This window comes from Battus philenor, unplaced genomic scaffold (assembly GCF_028537555.1).
Source record: "Battus philenor isolate CCGP_79_NKW_IND1 unplaced genomic scaffold, ilBatPhil1.0.hap1 SCAF_16, whole genome shotgun sequence".
NCBI lineage: Eukaryota > Metazoa > Arthropoda > Insecta > Lepidoptera > Papilionidae > Battus > Battus philenor.
This window is the reverse complement of record NW_027181678.1, coordinates 5,146,944-5,168,084: the sequence shown is the minus strand read 5'-3', so window position 1 is coordinate 5,168,084 and position 21,141 is coordinate 5,146,944. Positions and strand designations below refer to the sequence as shown.

At 31.5% G+C, this 21,141-nt stretch overlaps 1 protein-coding gene across 1 annotated transcript in view; it reads left to right on the top strand.

Annotated features, from left to right (window-relative positions):
* The window catches only part of LOC137919154 (collagen alpha-1(XV) chain-like), a 41,183-nt gene that overhangs the window by 13,670 nt on the left and 6,372 nt on the right, over nucleotides 1-21,141 (top strand). Inside the window, exons 2-17 of the mRNA XM_068762137.1 lie at nucleotides 5,529-5,578; nucleotides 7,103-7,641; nucleotides 15,321-15,383; nucleotides 15,732-15,752; nucleotides 16,479-16,518; nucleotides 16,591-16,697; nucleotides 17,094-17,192; nucleotides 17,293-17,415; nucleotides 17,527-17,712; nucleotides 18,137-18,286; nucleotides 19,302-19,419; nucleotides 19,505-19,594; nucleotides 20,192-20,244; nucleotides 20,562-20,741; nucleotides 20,829-20,963; nucleotides 21,042-21,125. Coding sequence (XP_068618238.1) covers nucleotides 5,529-5,578; nucleotides 7,103-7,641; nucleotides 15,321-15,383; nucleotides 15,732-15,752; nucleotides 16,479-16,518; nucleotides 16,591-16,697; nucleotides 17,094-17,192; nucleotides 17,293-17,415; nucleotides 17,527-17,712; nucleotides 18,137-18,286; nucleotides 19,302-19,419; nucleotides 19,505-19,594; nucleotides 20,192-20,244; nucleotides 20,562-20,741; nucleotides 20,829-20,963; nucleotides 21,042-21,125 — 2,038 coding nt within the window. The remainder of the gene's footprint in view (nucleotides 1-5,528; nucleotides 5,579-7,102; nucleotides 7,642-15,320; nucleotides 15,384-15,731; nucleotides 15,753-16,478; nucleotides 16,519-16,590; nucleotides 16,698-17,093; nucleotides 17,193-17,292; nucleotides 17,416-17,526; nucleotides 17,713-18,136; nucleotides 18,287-19,301; nucleotides 19,420-19,504; nucleotides 19,595-20,191; nucleotides 20,245-20,561; nucleotides 20,742-20,828; nucleotides 20,964-21,041; nucleotides 21,126-21,141) is intronic.

The following is a 21,141-nucleotide window of genomic DNA, read 5'->3' as shown; positions in this document are numbered from 1 at the left end:
ATTGTTAATTATTTTAATTTTTAACACTGAAATTTAAACACTTAAAGTGATTTTTTCATGTTATACTTTCAATAATTGATATCGTACTAATCAATAATCCTACCTAAAATGTTATTGATCAATACCAGGACATATTGCAGTTTATAAAAAAAAAATTAAAGCATTGGTTTTGTGACTCCAGATTTTAAATAGGTAATTTGTATTTCAGCGCTATTTTAAAATCGTCTTGTTTCGTTACATTCATTGAGTACAAAAATAAATTTTACGTGTTGTTGAGATGCAGTATTTAAAATTATTCAATGCAGCTGTTCTTTACCGCTTCCGTGTACTGTTTTTAGAGACGACTGATCTAAAAACCTTATTATTTTAAGCTACATAAAGATTACGGGAGAATTTTTTTATGACTGCCGTGTCATTTCCAAGAAATCTATCGCAGACGCTTAGACATAAATGAACCAATATGCAACAAACAACAATGTATGTATATAAAACAGTATGCAACAAGAACCAACCCACACTGACAGAGATTGAAAAACACTAACGTTTTAATAAGTTAAAGTTTCTTTAAAAGAATAGTGACTATCTTTTAAAAGTATAAGTAGGCAACATTGTAGTTAATGCACATACACGTATATACTTATGTCGCACTGTATTAATAATCAAAGGTATTTTACCCAAAAAAGATAAATGAAAGCATTTTAATAATTTAATGCATTTTTACCAAAATAATTGTATATGAGTCTTGTTTATAAAAAAAACAAAACCTGGATTGAAAGAAAAATCCATTTCACAGCCCAATCGCAGCGAGCCCAATTTTCCTATACCGAGAGGATTTGGATAGATTTAATAATGAGTCAGTTAGAACTTTTACATATATATGTATATTTATATTATATAAATGTATAGATATGTATATATATTTATTTATTATATATATAAGTGTGTATGATTATATTGTATTTATGTAATATTGTAGTTATTAGTATTCGTTAATATATTTATAGCAGATTATTTGCGTTTCATGGTTTTTCCTTTTCCTTTAGAATATTTTCTCTTTTCTGATATATACTTATTTCACCTTTCTTCATTAATTTATCTCTGCATCCTCCAAATGGTTAACTAGTATAAAATGCCACCGGCACATAGTTACATTTAATTTCAGTTACATTTAATTACAAGTTATCAAATAAACAGAATAAATAAACATGCCCACCGTAAATTAGTGTCCTAGCAATAAATCTACTTTTTGACACCAATTTGCTCTATAAAGTTATCATACTTGCGTAAAACGTGGTTATATACACCTACTACTTAAAAAATACTATTTTTTAATTGCTCTAAATCTTTTAATGACGTTTAATTTACAGTTCAGTTTGTAACAATCTACTCAAACTAGAATCCCTTCTTCAACATTTCTGCGATAGTAAATCGTTAGTATCTAACAACCCTATTTGCAGTTTAACGAATTGTTACACTTTCAAAATTAGCACCCGTGTACGTATAACGTTAAACGGCTGGTGTACTCGACGCCTACGGGCGTGTTACGTTACATTAAATCGCGTACATGCCCGTTACATTGCTTCTATCTAAGCTGAACCTACTGGGAAACGAATAATCGTCTGGTTTTCGTGGAAACTTGGCTCGTGTTATATTCCCTGGGAATACAATTTCGAGAAGCGATGTTTGAAATAAAAATAATATAACGTTTATACATTCGTTTTTTAATACAAAATATATCCAGAGATGAAACGTATATATCATCAAATATAAAATGCAACGAATTTTCGTCTAAAATTACCTAAAAACTATGGTATCTCAGGAAAGTGTGCTTAAAAAGTATTTTTATTGCATTTCCCTTATTTTCATTTTGACTATGAAGGTATTCCTCTAAATCAATTGTTTTTATTGTTTACACCGAATGATTTTTTTATAAACCTGTAAAATACTAACCGTTGATGAATATTAGTTATGGTTAAGAATTTATAACCATTGAGATGTACATGTAGGTTATAGTGAAGGTTTATCTTGCTTTGAGGTCTGGCTAAACGCATGCGCGTTTAAATGCTCATTTTTCGATTTTTCAATTCTTTGTGGTCATTTTTCAATACGTCAGCTTCGTCGAAACTACTGATAATTGAACCAATCTTTTTTTTATAAAAGGCGTCCATTTATCCGCAACTGGACGACCAAAGCGATATGCATCTTTGATATCAAAATTTCCGGGTTGAAATCGCTTAAGTCATCGCTTTGTGCTATCATACAATTATATATTAAAAAAATTCAAGCTATGCGTATTTTTTACTATTCTATTTAGGAATAATATATTAAAATAAATGGAACTTATGTAAATTTATTTTTAAATAAAGAAAAAAAATGACAAATAGTTCAAAAGAAATTTTACCAACTTGTTCCATTTTGTAAAATGTCATTTAAACCATTCAGAAACGAATATTATAGCCAAAAAGATTTTATAAAAATGTTATAAACACTGTTTATGAAATTACCTTTTAATATTGTGCGCTTGCGCTATGCCAGTGCCAGTGTTGCAGTCATAAGCACTGCCACTGTTCAGCAAGTTGTCTCTACAACGCATGTATCCGTACAGGTAACCGAAATAGCAAACAGAGGCGGTAACTGATACATAATCCTTTGTTACCCTAATTTGTTACTACTATTATCTTCGCCCGTAGACAAATGTTTACAAGTTTAAAGTCCCCTACGCAGATTTTTGCTGTCTACTTTATAAATTCGCGGACATTATTAGAGGCATGCAAATTATAGTCTATTTCGTATGAAAACACTTTTATTTATTAAGTAAGCCTAATTAAAGTTAACATTTTTAGAATAATAAAAATTATCGCAAAGTTATATAAAAACGAAACAATAAAAAATTGCATTGATTACAAATCAAAATAAATGAATTAAAAATCAAATCAAATGAACCAAAAAGTTAAAATAAACACTTTAAAAAATACTCGTCCTTTTAATTACATTGTACTTGTATAAATGGCATAAGAAACATTATCATGTAATTTTTTATGCTTTTCTCTTAATATGACCATTAGCGTAGAAAAGAAGTCATCTACATTGTTAGATATTTAGCGCTACAAAAGCTTTTTAAACTAGTATTCAATGTTTGAAAATAAATTTTAATTATAATGTATATGTTTAATAAGGGTAAATATTTAACAAGTTATTTATGATATTTATTTTCTTACACACGGATCCGAGACGTCGCTTACGATAGGCCTCATGAGTAGATTCAAGATAACCCTGGGAGCTATGGAGAGGGCTACACTCGCAGTTTCGCTACAAGATCGAATTAAAAATGAGGAAATCCCCAAAAAATCCAAGGTCAACGACGTAGCTACGAGAATTGCTCTTTTGAAGTGATAGTGGGCGTGGCGTGGATAGGCCCTCCGAAAGTGGATCGATGACAGACTTTGAGATCGTGGAAAGCCGCTGAATACCTTGTAGTTTGCGTTTATAAGCCGAAAAGAAGAAGAAATATTTATCTATTAACATTATTTTATTTATAATATTATCGATATGTATTATATACAGAATGTTTGGTTATAGATATAAACGCATTGTTTGGCTGAATTGCTTCAAACCTTCAGCGCTTTGCCACCGGTTAAATAATATTAATATTTGGTATAAAATGAAGAATTTTTAAATAAACAAGGAAATGAGATCACTATATCAATGTTAATTCATTTTTTCCAGACTTTATAGCATATCAATATTAATTGACAACAATTTCTGATGTTCATTTATCCATACTAATATTCAATAGGATCATTTGTGCGACCACTAGTGTACCAGTTGCCAGACGAGCCCAGTTTAATAGAAATTTAAATCAGATTAAACTCCGTTATAATCCTTAAACTTAAGCCTGCCATGGTTCCAAGTGCGATTTGTTCTGAGAAGATTCCAGAACAAGCTCAGATGGGTTTTTTCGTGGTCAATTTAACAATATTCTTAATATATTAGTTAGAGCAATTAATTCCCGAGCTCTGTTATTACTTATAAGACTTTCATACTGAAACGGGATCGTTTATATAATTTTTATTGTCTAATTTCTTAAATTTATTATAGGATTATTTAGGAGCTAATTGTAAAATAGTCACACATTTGTCTACAAAAGTCAGTATTTTATTAAGTCTAGCCTCTCTCTATCCCTATTTATATTTATCTGTATATATATACAGATATATAAAGACATACGCTCGTGACTCATTAACATTCCTGTGAATGACTGTCTCATAAATATGCACATACCTGATAATACTAAGATATTTTATGACAGTGTTTATTTATATAATTAATACCACAGAGGTGCTATGAAACTTGTTCGATATCTATTGAATTCTGCTTTTGATCCTAGTTTATGTTGGGTCATATATATAGCGTAATGGTTTAGAACTTACTTACACACTCTTATTCAATTGTAAAACCTTGTGTCAAGGTAACATAATTATTATTATAATATTAACGTCCACGGAACCAGGAACTAGAGGTGAGAACCAGGAACGAGAGGTTTGTACCGTATCCTCTGTTTAAGCTCTTATAGTAATTTACACTCTTCCTAAAGCAAAGCGGTGGTACCTACATCTACTTTGCAGTTTGTTCGCTTCCAAAGAGGACTCTAGTCTAGGCATCTCGCGGTTTTAGAGCTTGGGCCGGTCACGTAAATTTTACATTGTTATATTGCTAGTCTCAAGGTGACTACCGGTACGTCCGCGACAATTTTAATAGACAGCTTCTAATAAAACAACACTATTTGTATAAAAAAAAATCTATGACCGCATGAAGCTCAAAAGTATTTAAGTCATTTGTTAAAGAGGTAATAAAGACACCTCTTATTCTATTATTGTCTGCGTTAATAATAATTAATTAAAGTAAAAAAAATAATTACATAACAGTATTTATTGAAGAGATTGATTCTTCGCGCAAATGTCTTTCTGTCTAATAAACTAACATAGGCTAAAATAGTTTTGTGTTGTGCGAGCAATAACTTTAATAGTCTGTAAGCATGACAAACATTCTAAGACCACTGTTCCTTCGGCGAGAAGGTATTCGACACTTAAATATTTTTAACAATGTCTACGACCGAAAATTTGCGGGGAGGCAACTTGGTTGCGGCGTCTTATTTAAATATCCGTAATCTAGTACTATAATTGAAGATTTGTAATTTGCTCTCACTTTAACTAGAAACTAACAAGAAAGTCCATATAAATAAATGAATTTACTTATTGGAAAACTTAATTAATATTTAGTCATAAAGTCCATCTAATGGTTATCTGAAAGAAGTAGTCGTTTGAAACAACATCGCCGTTTTAATTCATATTTGACGCCCAGGTGGACCGACGACCTTTCTTGTTAGTAATCTATAGGGAGGCTATATTCAATAGTAGATGTGCTATGAATGAAAAGATGATAGTAACGTATATTTTATTCTTTGTATTAATATTGCACTGATTTGAATTTTTAAAAACAAATCTAATGTCTTAATTTTTCTTTTTTAGGTACATGAGCACATTAATTTTCATCAATTCTGTAAAGAGTCAATTTTCAGGTACGTGAGTTTTTATGTTTTTTTTTCCTTTTTTATTTTTTTGATAAATAAACTTATGTTACTTATTTAATTAATATTATAACAGTCGTTTTAACCTATGGAATATGCGCAAATATTACAGAAAAAAAGAGTCACAAAATGTTATTCCGAAATATACTGTAGCAAGGCACGTGGTTCACTACAAAAGGCAATAATATAGGAATTTGAGCAATTGCTTTAGACATGCGAAATAACTAAATTTGTTGTGATTTGAATTTTAAATTGCTAAATTTACGTACAGAAATGGCTGATCAAATTACAGGCTTCTTTGTTAGTTACAACTTACTTTTTGTGCTTTACTTGCATGTAAAACCTACCGTGACCGCCACCATTAAGCTTTGATCAAGATTAGTGGAATCAGCTGCTAGGGAGCCTTCTGAAGGCTCGTTTAGTTGAAAAGCTTTATTTACATTCTTCCGTAATATTTTTAAAAAAAAAACTACAACACAACAACTTTTAAACACTGACAATTTCCTAATAAATAATTATTATAACTATTTTCGATTATAAATAATCATATTATTATTTCTAGAAAAGAAGTTCACTAAACCATCATCTACAACAATGTAAATAGAATTTAGTCAAGTGAACAGTCAGTAACTGGTAAATGTAAATGAACGTACAGTGTTAAATACCTATATAAACTTCGCGATTTAATACTTTCTCTTTGACAAATGACAATTGATAAGAGGACCGTGTTAATAGACATATTTACGATTTTAAGAACTAACCCTAGTGTATAGATTAGAAACAAACGTCTTAATAAATTTCTTTTAATAGCATACTTAATATCGTTAGTTTATCGCCTTTCCTATTTAATAGTTATTCTGTACAAATTATTTCCTTTGTTTACGAGCATGTATTTATAAAAATATCACTGTAACTAGCTTATTTATAGCATTATAAAGTCATTTACATATGAAATCGTTGTATTATGCAGAAGTTTTTTTAAAAGTCGTGTAATTTAAAAAAAACGATCTGTTTTGCCGGTTCATAAAAAGTAATGGCGCTAAAACAAATAACTAATATCGAATCAAATTTGTGATAAATTTGAATTTAGAATCCCAGTGTAAAATGTCAGATTAGATGTATTCAAAGTGGCCAGTATTTGTAATCGACAAAGTAACAGATTATAAACAATATTCGATCACGTGTATCCACATGTAATATACAACTAACTCATTCGTATGTAACACATAATTTATATTTATAAATACGTGTAATAATCTTTGCATAACATGCATAAAGGCATTATAAACATTGATGATTTATTTATTCATTTATTCTTCTTTCTTTAATAAAAAGTAGTTAAAAATTAAAACTTTTTAAATTATTTCATGCATGAACATATATAATCGTAAAACATATATTATCGATGTTTCAGCTTACTTATTTTTTTATCTATTTAACTTAATTACTGTATTAAGTACAGTACTTTCTTAGTTAATTATAAATTTGTGTATTCTTTTATTTCATTTATTTCAGATTATAACATACTTCAAGATGTTATTAAAATATATGAAAATTATACAACCGATTCGGGGAAGATAGGTTTCACCGATGGCCCAGATGGACTTCCTGTTTACCAATTTGATAAAACAAGCAACGTGTCAGCACCCGGCCATAAGATTTCTTTAAACGACTTGACCCTTTCTAGTCCGTTTATTTTAAATGTTATGTTTAAATTCGACACCGCAGAATACTCATGCCTATTCGCAATATTAGATGACAACCAACAAGTAAAACTAAGGTTGTGTCTTACGCCTAAAGCTATCGATGTATTAACTGTTACCCTGGATAGCATCAGCTTTGATGAAAGCTATAATCTAAATATAATATATTCAGATTTTAGTAATAATTGGATGGATATATTTGTAATATTTGAGGCAAAAAAGATAACAATTTATGTAAAATGCGAGTTTAATGAAGCTGTGGAATTTGAGATAATGGAAGATATTTACTTTTCGAAAGATGCATGGGTTTACATTGGCCAGTCTGGAACTCCTAAGAAATTTCCTTTTAAAGTGAGTACAATTTTTTTTTTATTTTGACGCAATATAAAGTTACGTAACTTAAGTACTATATATACTAAGTACTCTAAGAAAATTAATTAAAAACTATCTGATGAATCGATACATCTCTACACAGTCTCGATCTTTGAACATGATAACTTTTCAGAGTCATCGTGAATAGATTTATTTAATAGCTTAAGGCTGTAAATACAGGATTAAATGTAACGAAAACACAAGTATTACAAATCATGGTTCGTTAATATCATATAGACCGTTATTGTAACGAACATTTATTAACGTTTAAATTTGGTTAATTACTCTTAAATATCGCGACGTCGTGATCATAGTGTAAAAAAGAATATTAATAAATATATAAAAAGAGAACAAATAAAGACCAATTACATTTAAAAGTAGGAAGTAAATAATTTTAATTAAGAACAACAAGCGGTTTATTTCAGACTCACTTTAGATTGTCTATTACGGATCTAATTTATGTAAATAACATATTATTTTATGTCTTTACTTTTAAATATACACATTTCATGAATATCATCAGTTTTTCAGCTGAAGTGAGTTTTCGCAACCTTAATTATGTCGTCAGTCCAATTATTTCTTCGCATATATACTAGTTATACGTAAAATCTAGTTACATGTACATATACTTATAAAACATACAGTTTATAGCACATTTTAAGCCAAAAATCTTTAAAATGTTTTCATATGTCGTATGGGTAGCAGATCTGTGTTGCAAGAAATATCTAGGTACTGCAAATATGTTTTTGTTTTAATCAAGCGCCGTGGGCAGTTATGTTCCCGAGCTAATGAGACAAACATTTATTGCCTCTAGCTGACACGCACAAGAACGCAACACTCTACATAACCACTTATAATACTCATGATGTATTGTCACCAATGCACAAAGATATAATTTTTAATTGCAAGCACATATGATAGCTCTAATCAAATAAATGAATAAACTTATTATGCTTACGTATCGAGAATAAATCGTTGCTAAACATTTATAATCACATTATTTTAAAGTCAAGTCGGAAAACATCCCAACGATAACTTATCAAGAACGTAAAGATTAAATGGTAATCATTTTATATTTAATAATTTAATAGTGTAGTTATTCTTCTAACATTCAAAAGCGGTGGTACGTTAGAGGTAAAATACCGGAATTTACGTACGAAATTTTCAACTAAACAAAACTTTGCAGTATAACGCTGCAGTTACACATGAAATCCTAAAAGAAAAAATCAGCGATGCTAAAATACAAGCCTAATGCATATATAAACAAAGACATTGATTTTAAACGTCATCATCAGTATTTCAACTATTAACAGCTGGAGAAGACCTCCTTCATGGATTTTAAAAGCTATTTTGTTGGAAGCAGCCTGCATCCAGTGTTGCCTGACAACTCAAGCAGCTCGTGTGCCCTAATTTTTGAGTAGATATTAGAATGTGCGTAGGCGCAGTAATTGCGAGTCCGTGGTATCTACTTCTGAACTTTAAGGGCCTGGGTGCCAACTGCTACTTCAACTTGCCAATCCGCCGGGATATGTCTCACGGGATCTCAAAGAGAAATCTGGAGCATAGTCCATGGCTCGTTCTGCAAACGTAACATAAAATTTCCATTAAAATAATTGCAGGAAAACAATTAATATGTTAACGTTATTGTGCGTAAATCATTTTGAAATATTAGAGCCCGTCGACGTTGTCAAGGCAAGAATATAATAAAATGCGATCGTAAAATACGTATGTTTACATGAGTCTTGTTAGTAACGCGACTATTCACAGCAGAATGTGACATTCCGTTGTCTGTATGACTCATGGTCACTTTAATTATTAACTTTAAATGATAAAATGGGTCAAATATTTGGTTTTGAAACGTGGCCTCTCACTTCGGGCCTAATTGGCAAATTCACAATCGCTAAACAATCTATAGAAAGGGACGTGGTTGAGTTTTCTCTACGAAATCGAATCAGGAATGAGATTCATATACCAACGAAAATAAAATACATAAGCCAGAGGATCGGCAAGTTTAATTGACAGCAAGAAGGCTCCATAGGATGTATACCTTAAGGTTCTGGAGTGGAGAATACGTACCAGCAATCCAGCGTAGTACCTCAAATTAAATAGTGAACAGACGACCTTGTTAAAGTCAACGGAAAACGTTGGATGCAGGTCGCTTCCCTTCTGTCTTGTCTTTGATAATTTATGGACAATCCATGTCCAGCAGTGAATTTCCAACGGCTAAAGCGATGACGATAATGAGTCGGTTTAAGTCTAAAGATCATTTCAATGTCCAAAACCATTCACAGCATTCGCTTAAGTAATACAAGTTATTAAAAGATATGAAATAAAAATATTTATTGTAACATCATCTCTAAGAATTAAAAATCTTCCGTCTTAAAACCGGCTATCCCAGTTTTATCGCCCGAGTTTCTACAGTAAACACTGAAATGTTTCATTATTTTATTTTTCTTTTCTGTAATAAAATTGTGCTGAATAGAGGTTTAAGAAGTAACATATTTTCCTTTCATGTCCAATATAAATGTAAGGAGAGAAAGAAAAACATGAAGTGCAACAGTTTTCTTTATTCCAAATGTGAAATATTTTTATTGCAATGTTTTAGTTTTGATTTTATTAATTAATTTTCGTCCTCCACTCGTCGTAATTTTCATCGATGCGATTCCTGACCCTCCCATAGGGAGAGGTTTTTCATGGAAAGTTAGTGGGTGCCGGCGTGCTTCCACTCTCGGAATATCAAACCGTTTAGTTCCTTTAGTCTTCTATAGCTATTTTGTGCTTTAAATAGCGACGAATTCGGAACACTTACCTACCAGGAAATGATCAGCATTGAATTATTTACGGCCTGGTTTAGTCTCTCCCCAACCAACCATCATACTTTTGCATCTAATCATGGGACTAAAACAGAGGAGAATATAATCGTATTAGTCGCCTATTACGACATTCTAGTAACAACGGGAGTGGTATTGTTCTAGGTGGACCTCGACACTACACGGATAGAATTAAGTATGAATTTTAGGTCTTGTAAATTTAATAACTTGTATTAGAGAATTAGTTCAAACTGTCTGTTTAACCCACCAACAAAGTTATTAAAGAGTATTTTCGCTAAGTCTTAATATGTTTTATTATAAGTTCTGATAGTAGAAGTATAATTCATTTGTCAGCGAATAGTTAGGTACACTTAACTCCTTTACCGCTCTACCCACTCAAACTTAAAAATGGTGTCAATGCACACAGATAACTTTAATACATCTATTTGTATATCAACTGATTAATTGTGTAATAGTTATAAAAGCTTCAAAGGGGTGAAAGTTCAAAAATATCAGGCAGTATAAATAACAAAATATAATTAGAAAATAGTACTTCGAATTTTGTTAATGTTTTTTTTCTTACTTTGTTACCGCTACGTTTTTAAATTACTGAAACTATTTATTTTTGAATAGGGTGTACTATAACATCAATAGACAACATATGAGATGTACCCTTCTTAATTTTTAGCACCTAAAACCAATCACACTGCACAATTATGAATAAAATAATATAAATCATTGTCTTCAACTAAAAATAACAAGTGAAAATCTCGCGGCCGACAATCGTGCATGTAATGTGTGGTTATGCAAGTAACGTCTCGAAATTAGCTGTCACTGCACAGCTAAATTAGTAGGCAGCTCGCGCAAGTCGGGATTTCGCTAAACACGAGTAGATTAAATTCTACGGCACGAGCGGGTTTGTATTAATTTTCTAAAGTAACTTTGTTAATTCCATATGCGGCTCCATTCGGATTTTCACGTTAGATTCTGTACACTCCGTCTTTTTTGGTTGTACTGTTAATAAAAAAAGTTTTTTTGGAAATTAGCCAAATATAATTATTCCTTTTCATAAAATCCTTCTTTAGTCTGACAATCCTTTTCTTAATTTTTAATTAACTATGTGATTAAGAAAATCCTATGTGATCATTCAAGAGTTTTTATTAATCGTAACGTGTGGAATTTGTTTAATTGACTCTTGTCGGAATTGATAATAAATGTATAGATCAAACATTACTAAATTTATGTAAATATAAATATTTTGTCGGTCAGACGGTCCTCTCTGTACCACATCATCATCGCTTATATCCCATTTTAATTAATTTTTAACAAACAAGCGATTTCATAAACTGATCTTACCGACCACTCTGTCACTTATAGATATATATAGATGTTATTAAATTATAAAAATATCGAGGTTTTATTACTGTAACCTGTTACATCAACATGTAACAAAAACTGTAACAATGTGTCATTATCATTTGTCAAGTTTAAGATAAATGATTAAAATATTACATCATTGAAGACAAATAATGTAAAATAAATGGATGGATTAATAATTTCAATAATTCAATAATATTTTTGAATACAAAATCAAGAATATAATAAAATACAAACCCTCCTAAGTATTAACTATTCATCATTTGTTTTTAACAACACAGCTTAACTGTGAAATATTATATTAGTTTATTTTTAACTTATGCACGCCTAAAATTCTAATTACAATTATTTATCTTATATATCAATCCACAGTGTTGCAGTTTATATATCAATCCACAGTGTCAGCAAACACTTACTTAGTCACTTATATTTTTAAGAGAGTAATATGTTACAACAGAATCATTAACAGATATAGTACAATAAATATGTAAGTGTGTGTGTTTTAAGTAAAACTGTCCTAAAAACAGTGCATACTGTACTACATATAGGCAATGCATAACAAATATATTTCAGATCAACAGGGCATCATATATTATGAAAGATAAAGCAATTGTTAAAAATTAATTAAAAGAAAAAATATGCAAACTGGAAATGATACGTCCTGCTTGTTAGCTTTGCGTAATTAAGTTCTGATTGGCTAGCTCTAGTGGATGTATCGGTTTCAATAGTTTTTCCTTTATTGTCGACCAGTAACTATGTTATTTAATTCCTTCAAAGTGATAGTGAACTGTATTTGCTACTTTCGACCGTAAATCATATTTTTTTCATTTTTCTAGGCTTCATTTAATTAGCAACTTTTTTGTAAGCAGCAGTGAACTATACACTTACATGTCTCTTAATTATCAAGCAATAAATTTAAGAGGTTTACCAAATAAAAACATGTGAAAATTTTTGTTGGAGCGTGAAGAATTTTTTAAGTGTTGATAAAGCTTGGGAATGAATTGCTCTACTGTGTTAAAATATTGTTGAAGCGACGACAAAAACCAAAATGATTTTTAAGCCACAAATCTGTTTTAGTTCCAATTAGTTGTCCATAATTTAGAAAATTTTGTTGTTATTGTCAAAAACCTTCCAATGAACCTTCCATATTTCACTTATTCACTGACTGTATTAAAAGAATCCTAACATAAAATATTTGTAACCCTACTAATTAAAAGAAGTCATTTAAATGAAATATGTATGGCGATTTTTGTAACGCACGATCGTAAACATCATAAGCTAATTGTTCCAGCCAGTTCGAAACTTACCTAAACCATGAATCATTTTGTTATCGTCGAACAACAAAGTGGAAGTAAAGCCCGCTAAATAGCAATTCATACCTAACATACAAACGCTAATGCGTTCTAACCCCGATATTAAATCAGCCGTTATGAGTTCATTAAGCTAACACCCCGCTATGTTTTCGTACGGGAATGTAACACGTGCTGGTAAATTATTGTTCATACAATTTTGCTATCGTTTGGTACAAATTAGTTTATATCTGTGCTGTATAACTCGGAATTAGACTCACCCCTTTATTCTAATTGCATTTATCTTACACAACAATTTGAATAATAACTGAAATATAATATCCTGTGCTAACAGTAGGGTAGGTACATTCATCGTTAAAAATTACTATTTAACGTGAACTTTAACCTCGTTGGGAACCCTTCATAATAATACATAACTAAAATCAATTTGTGCATAATATTTAATGTTAACATTTTAAACAATCTTAGACTTTTAAACTCTCGGAAGTGCTTCTCAATTTAATATTGTTATTACCACGGAGAGTCAGCTTTGAAAGAAGTAGCGAAAGAAACTACGGTAATGCTTTCTTACAAAGTATTTTATAGAGAATGCTTGGTACGCTCTCGGTTCTCCGTCAATGCGAAAGATAGCTTACAAATCGATTCGCAGACAATCAAAGACAAGCTTCGCCTACAATGACGGTAAAGAACGAATAGGGAGAAACAACCTTGATCATCCTAAATAGAATCATTGTTAGAGTTTTTCCTGCCACTTCTCCCACCAACCCGATCGAAAATCGGCCTTTATATATATATATAGTTGCCGCATAATAGTCCTATTTGAAATTTTATTGAAATATTTTAAATATTAAGCATATTATTAAACGTATTTATTTTCTATTTATAAGCTATTCAAATTGAAGTTTATTAAATGTCTCTCGGTTTTTGTTGATTTGTCAAGTAAAATCGCAAGAAGTCATCAAAGTAATTATGTAAATTCATACACGTTAATAACGTTATGATAAATGTCCGATGACTCTGATGAGAATTTTGTCAGGTCGATGACATCAACAAAATTTGCTAAAATGCTACTCTGAGAGTTAAAAAAAAAACTAAGTTCGTTGACTGAAAAAACCAAAAATCTGATAATCGTTCTGCTAATGGTACCATCATATTACAACTTGATTGATGAAAAAGAACTAGCCAAATATACCACCGTATCACATTTTAAAAGCTCAGGTTAACTCGCAGATTTTTGCATTAATTTCCGAAAGAGTATTCGCGCATCGTCACTGGTACAGTTACACCTGAAACGAGTTTTAAACATAACCCAATTCCTTTGACTGCTGAAAGGGTAACTTCAATTTCATTGATCCTGTAAATAGTAGATATGGCAGTTTCAAAAAATTTCACTTACTATCCATAACGACAGTTCATTTACACACATTCAAATTTAAATCAAAACTTTTTTATACATTATTACACAGTATTTAATGGAATCATGCGTTACCTTGCGAAAGTCCATCCTAAGTAAGAAAAGGACCAATATTTAGCCACTTCCGCACATGCAGTGGTAGTCGTGCAACAAAGTGCACCGCCCGCCAGCCCGCTGATAAATGCGTATGCGGCCAACAATGCAAATTACATAACTGCTACCATCAAATCACTCAATCACTCAACCCCTCCACGGGGCATCTTCAGGAGTCTGTGTGTATTTATCAGCGGGCTGGCGGGCGGTGCACTTTGTTGCACGACTACCACTGCATGTGCGGAAGTGGCTAAATATTGGTCCTTTTCTTAATAATTGCACAGTATTACGTAAGACGTAACGCAGCGTAAGACATCCACTCATAAAATGAACCTACGACCTTGTAAATGTCATCAGAAGACATTAAATGGAGGCCGTGTTCATCCAGTTCTATTGGAAATTTATGGAGAAAGCTAATTTACAACTGTGAACATCCTACATACGATAATGACTATGACTCAAAACGTAGAAAATAAAAATTTAATATTAAAAATACACGCATTAATCTTATAATTGTCTGCTTCCATTAATATTTAAATCTTACTTCCAAAACTCTTTTCGATTTGCGTATTATTAAAAAAATGGTTAAACAAATTCCAAATATCGACTGTTCTTAAGATTTATATTAAATATAATTGAGTCTTTATTTTTCAGGGGGCTATTCAGAAAATCATTTTGTATCCGAACACCGACGATGTAGAAAAAGTTTGCAATGACGTAAGTAAAAAACCAAATTTTTTGTATGGTATATCATTTTTTTTAAATATTGCGTTTTACAGCTAGGAGCTATGTACGTTTCATAGTAAGTTATTTAATGTTCGAGCTACTTATATATCGGTTATTTTAAAGAATATTTAAGTGTGAACAAAGTATCATTATCACCGAAAATACAAAGCAAAGCATGTGTTTTTTATTGTATAACAATGATGCGGCATTTATTATCAATAACTCTTAAATATTTTCGCTCTTGTTGATGCTTGGATAGATAAATCATCTGTATGGATTTTCTTAAAAATATTGGCAACATGATAAGCTGAATATTTATTTTTCAAAATTTAATTTCAGGACTTTTATATTCCGGAGAGTGTAAGTTTTATATTTTTATACGTAACAATTTTCTACCCTGCGCAGTAAAATTTTCATGGACACCTGTTAACTGTCTTTAATTAAATAAACGGTTAAATGTATAATTAATTTTTCCTCTTTATCTGTGGATTTATTATTTTAGTATAAAGAGTATAATTTATTTATATCAAAATTAATTAACACATGCTGTAGATGCTTCTTATAAATCGTTATCGAAAATAAATCAATTGTTTAAATTTCTTTACACTTTACTTCGTTGCGTATTATGTATATGTGTAATTTTAAAAATAAACTGATTTCAAATTCGTCGTGATGCTCCTAAAATAACAGCGGATTCAATGAATACTTTATTTATTTTCGAATTTATCAAAATATCTTTAGACGCTTGTTATTAACAGTTTTTTTTATTCCTGCGCTATATATTTGTAAAAAGTATTACTGTGTATATTTCTTAAAAATTATTTATTACTTTGCTTAAATATCGTTTTCTTTATATTATTTATTTAAAATATTTGTTATTTTCTTGGTAGAAGTGTTTAACCTTTATAGTGGTTGCAAAGGGATCACCATGAAATATATATAGGTAAAATGGTTTTTACATACAAAATATATGTAATGATTTCGTAAAGATTATTTCAGTGCTTTTGATGTCTCAAAAACTTGTAAATAACATATTGCCTTAAACAATGTTAAAAAACATAAACAATCAAGTAATTAATTTTCCAGTTCAAGGATGACTCAGTTTGGGACTCTCCAAAACCAGAAGGTGAATATTCGGATTTATTTTTACTTTTTTATGTTTTAAATGTAATGCTTTAGTTTAGTTGATATATTACAGAAAATATACTAGAGGAAAACACGAAAGGTGAAAAAGGCGAAAAGGGTGACGTTGGTGCACAAGGCGCGCGGGGCGAAAAAGGCATTAAAGGCGATAAGGGCGATAAGGTATGAAAACGAAATATTGTTAAATAATATAAAAAATAGTTCCTCTCAACTTGAACCTAATTCGCTAGATCACAGTCGCTCAAGTAGATCTGAAGAGAACCACTAATGATAGAGGAAATCTATTAAAACGTTTTATATCCATCTGTGGACTTCTTACTGCTGGTAATGATATTTTTATGAATTTTGAAGTTATATAAAATAAATTTAGTTCACCTCAGTCATGGAAGTAACGTTTATGGTTATTTTTATGCAAATAACTTAGGTTTTATAATTAAAAGTAATCATAGTGCGGTTGCGAATACTTTAAAAATCAAGGAGTAAAACAAAAAAACGCGTTGTATATATATTTTTTTCATTTATAATAATAAACAATGATACTGGTCTTAATTTTTATAGGGAGTAGCTGGAGAATCTATCACAGGTCCTCGAGGAGCTCAGGGTCCAATGGGACCTCAAGGTCCAATTGGCTTAACTGGCCATAAAGGAGACCAAGGGGTAAGAGTGTTCGCTTTTGCTATCTATAGTCTCTTAAAAGTTATGTTCCATTGCGTTGCAATTCTGAGCAAATAATTTTAAAGAATACTATATTTTACAGGCATGTGAATGTTCTGAAACTGTGATATCCAGCTTAATCAAAAAAATGCCCGAGTTGAAAGGACCACCTGGTGAACCTGGACCAAGAGGTGAAGATGGTGATATTGGAAAAACCGGGAACACCGTAATTACAACATTTTTGCTAATTTATTTTGCTAAATATGATACAGAATAAAAGTAATATAAAAGAATTCAATGTCATGAAAATACTCGTAAAATATATGAAACTTCACAGGGATTACCTGGAAAACAAGGAGAAATGGGTTTAACGGGTCTAAAAGGAGAGAAAGGTGATAGAGGTGATGATGGAAACTCAGGAAAAGATGGTCTCATGGGACAGAAAGGAGAACCAGGCAAAGATGGTGCTACTGGACCACAAGGACCGCAAGGTGAAACGGGACGCCCAGGACGTGATTGTGAGGTGAATTTTTCAAGAACAACATAAACATTAATACAAGATAACTTAGCATGCTTTTAAAGAAATCTACAATAGTATACCTATGTATATGTAATCAGTTCGGGCCTAGTGGCCTAGGGACATATCCACTGATTGTAGGTTTTGAATCCCGACAGTTGCACACTTTATGCGTAAATATTATGTAATATGCAGAGGTAGTTCATATTCCTTATTTTAAAAGATATTTGTAAGACAACAGTAGGGTCATTTCAAAGCTTACATCAAGTAATAGTAACAACATTCGTAAAATCTTTAAGTATAATAATTGAAAATAGGACGGGATGTAATGAGAGAAAAACTTGGGTTTAATAAAGTTGTTTTAAAGAATTCTTTGCCATAATAATGCTATAAAGACAATTGTTAACTAAAAAAAATCACTTTGTTAAAGCGAGAAGAAGAACCGGAAAAAGTTATCGAGCCTGGTGAAAAAGGTGACGTAGGCCCTATTGGTCCCCCGGGGATACAAGGGGAAAAAGGTGAAAAAGGAGAAAAGGGTTCATTGGGTGAACGAGGGCTACCAGGAGAAGAGGGTAAACGGGTATGAATAGTTACTTAAGTCATAATAAGTCTACACCCGTTTTCTGCTACAATTGTTCTGATGATTAAAAAACTTGTACATTTCCTACATACTTGAATACAGTAGATTTACTTTAGAACAGGATTTCAGAAGATTAAATTAGATTTGACTACAGACAAAGTATCAATCAAAACAAATTGGTACACAAATTAAAACTATTTCAGCAACATAATTACTCTGGTTTTCTTTCAACATAAGTTAGAAGATACTTTCTCTCTCTCTATAAAGGTTGGCCTTCAATATTCACGACATGTCTTTTACATATTTCTATCACGGACATAATCTTTTGTTTTAGATGATTTTAGATATATTCGTCAATACTTAAAAGGTAAAAACGTTTAGTTATTCGGTTTCTACGTCCAAACCAATTTAATTAAATTAAAAAATTCCAATTCTTGTAATAATTGCTACTTCCAAAGGCTTTAAAGGCTTCCAAAAATGCTGCATCTTCCAAAAATATCTTTATTTACATTAACGAGTTGATTCTACGCGTTCTCAAATCAAAATCGGACTTTCTACCCTCAGCCGGCACCGAGCTTTGAAGTCATTTGGTAACATGTTCAGGAAAGATAGACATAGCTTCGAATGACTGAAAGTGGTCGGAAAAGTCAAGGATAAACGTCCACGAAGATGTCCCATCAGTTAGTCGCACCAAAACCAGACTTCATGTTGCGCTCTTTGATGCTAAAGATTGGCATTTGATTGAACAGGTGGCATAGCAGTTTGACTTAAGTATGTGGTTGATTCAATATCTAGAATCATTACGGCGGCAACAAAATCAACGATGAAAGGTGGTAGAAGTATTTAGTAGAGAATAAAAGAAATATTGCCAATTCACGAAATATGAACGTGCACAATGTAGAATTTTAATAAAATTTTTCATCTCTGTATACTATTCCGATTGCTTATACCGGGTCTAAAATGTAACAGGTTGATTTAGTATCAACTTTTGATTATATATAAATATGTCATTAAGGGTCACGATGGTCCGCAAGGGGAACGAGGTCCGAGAGGGGAAGTAGGGAATCCTGGGTTAAATGGGGAGCCAGGTGTACCTGGAACTCATGGCAGGCATGGTGAAAAGGGACAAAAAGGTGCGTATATATTTGCGTATATATCATTTAACTCAATAAAAATTTTTGAAATAATTATTTAACTATTAGTGAAAATAAATTTCAGGTGAAACAGGTGAAAAGGGAGCAATGGGTCATCCGGGAATGCCAGCTAAACTTTCATCTATATTAGAAGATGATATAGATCCGATCCAAAGTAAGTAATTAAGTAAATTCATTTTCTACATATAAAAATTAAACAGTCTTTTTTCTTTTGGGTTTATGTCCTCTGTAGAGTGACTCGTCTGTCGTAAACCTACACGAGATTATATGAATATTTGAATATGTGATTATGTAAATTATGCGAATCTTTCACGAAGAGAAATATAAAATTGTAACTAATTACAAAATATATTACGTCGTAACCGTTACCTTAGTAGAATGAAGTGGCCTCTAGTATTTAGTTCCAGGATTTCCGTTGCTTCAATACCTGCAATTCTGTTTGTTTACGAGTCCGTTTAGGTGAAAATGGGCTTCGTCGGAAAATAAGCTGTTTTCAAAATTACTGAATTGATGTAACATAGTTTCGGTACGTGACTACTACAAATCTAAATCATTAGGTTTAAGTTCCTGCACCTTGTAGAAGTAATTTTAAAATTGGAAGTATTTTGTAAAATCTCTAACCCAACATCCGTGGCTTGTGTTTCCTTGGCGTGTGAGATTTAAATCATTCACTTTCTTTCATTGTGTATAAATAGTAATAAACAATGACAGATGACATTACCAATATAACTCTATTACGTTTTTATTTCAGAAGAAATGATAATTGAAAAAATTAAAGGCTATAAAGGAGATCCAGGAGCAAAGGTACATAACATTTTAAATACAGAATAACAGTGAAATCGAGTAGGTAATAATAAGAATAGCCTTGAACTTAGTGGAATCTGATTTCACTTCTGTTGTTTTCATACGTAACTGTTTAAATCTTAAATTTAAACAGTTACGTATGAAAAACGGCATTTTAAATTTAACTTATATCACATAAGTCACGAAAATATTAAAACATAAATTAAAAGATTCTTTTAAGTGTACTACAATACTCAGCGTCAATATCTTCAATGCGAATATTTAATATCTTATGATAATACCATTATTCACAATTGTATATTTTTATTCTATTTAAGGGTGAAAGAGGTGAAAAAGGAGAAAAAGGTTCTTTAGGTACACCTGGAGTTGATGGCCTTCGAGGTGATAGGGGTGAAAAAGGAGATGGCGGATCCATAGGTCCTAAAGGCATTAAAGGCGAGAAGGGCGAAACGGGACCTCCTGGAATTGTACCAATATCAACTATAAGCAAAATGAAAGTAATAAAAAGTTACACGACAATACTTTTTCATGATTTTTTCTTTAAATATAGTGTCTGAAAATTATTAATGTTTTTATAATTTCAGGGGGCCAAGGGCGACCGTGGTCCAATAGGCAAAACTGGTCCTAGAGGCCCTATGGGATATGGTGGAAAGAAAGGCGCAATGGGTCCCGCCGGTCACAAAGGTGATAAAGGTCATATTGGTGATTCAGGGCCCATGGTAATCAATAAATTCTAAACTAGATAAAATATGAATATTTGACAAACACATTTATTTAAAAATATTATATTTATTCAGGGACCCCACGGTTCTCCAGGGTTACCGGGCACAAAAGGAGAAAAAGGTGAAAGAGGAGAAAAACCAGAGATAAACCTGGAAAAGGTACTATAGGTATTAA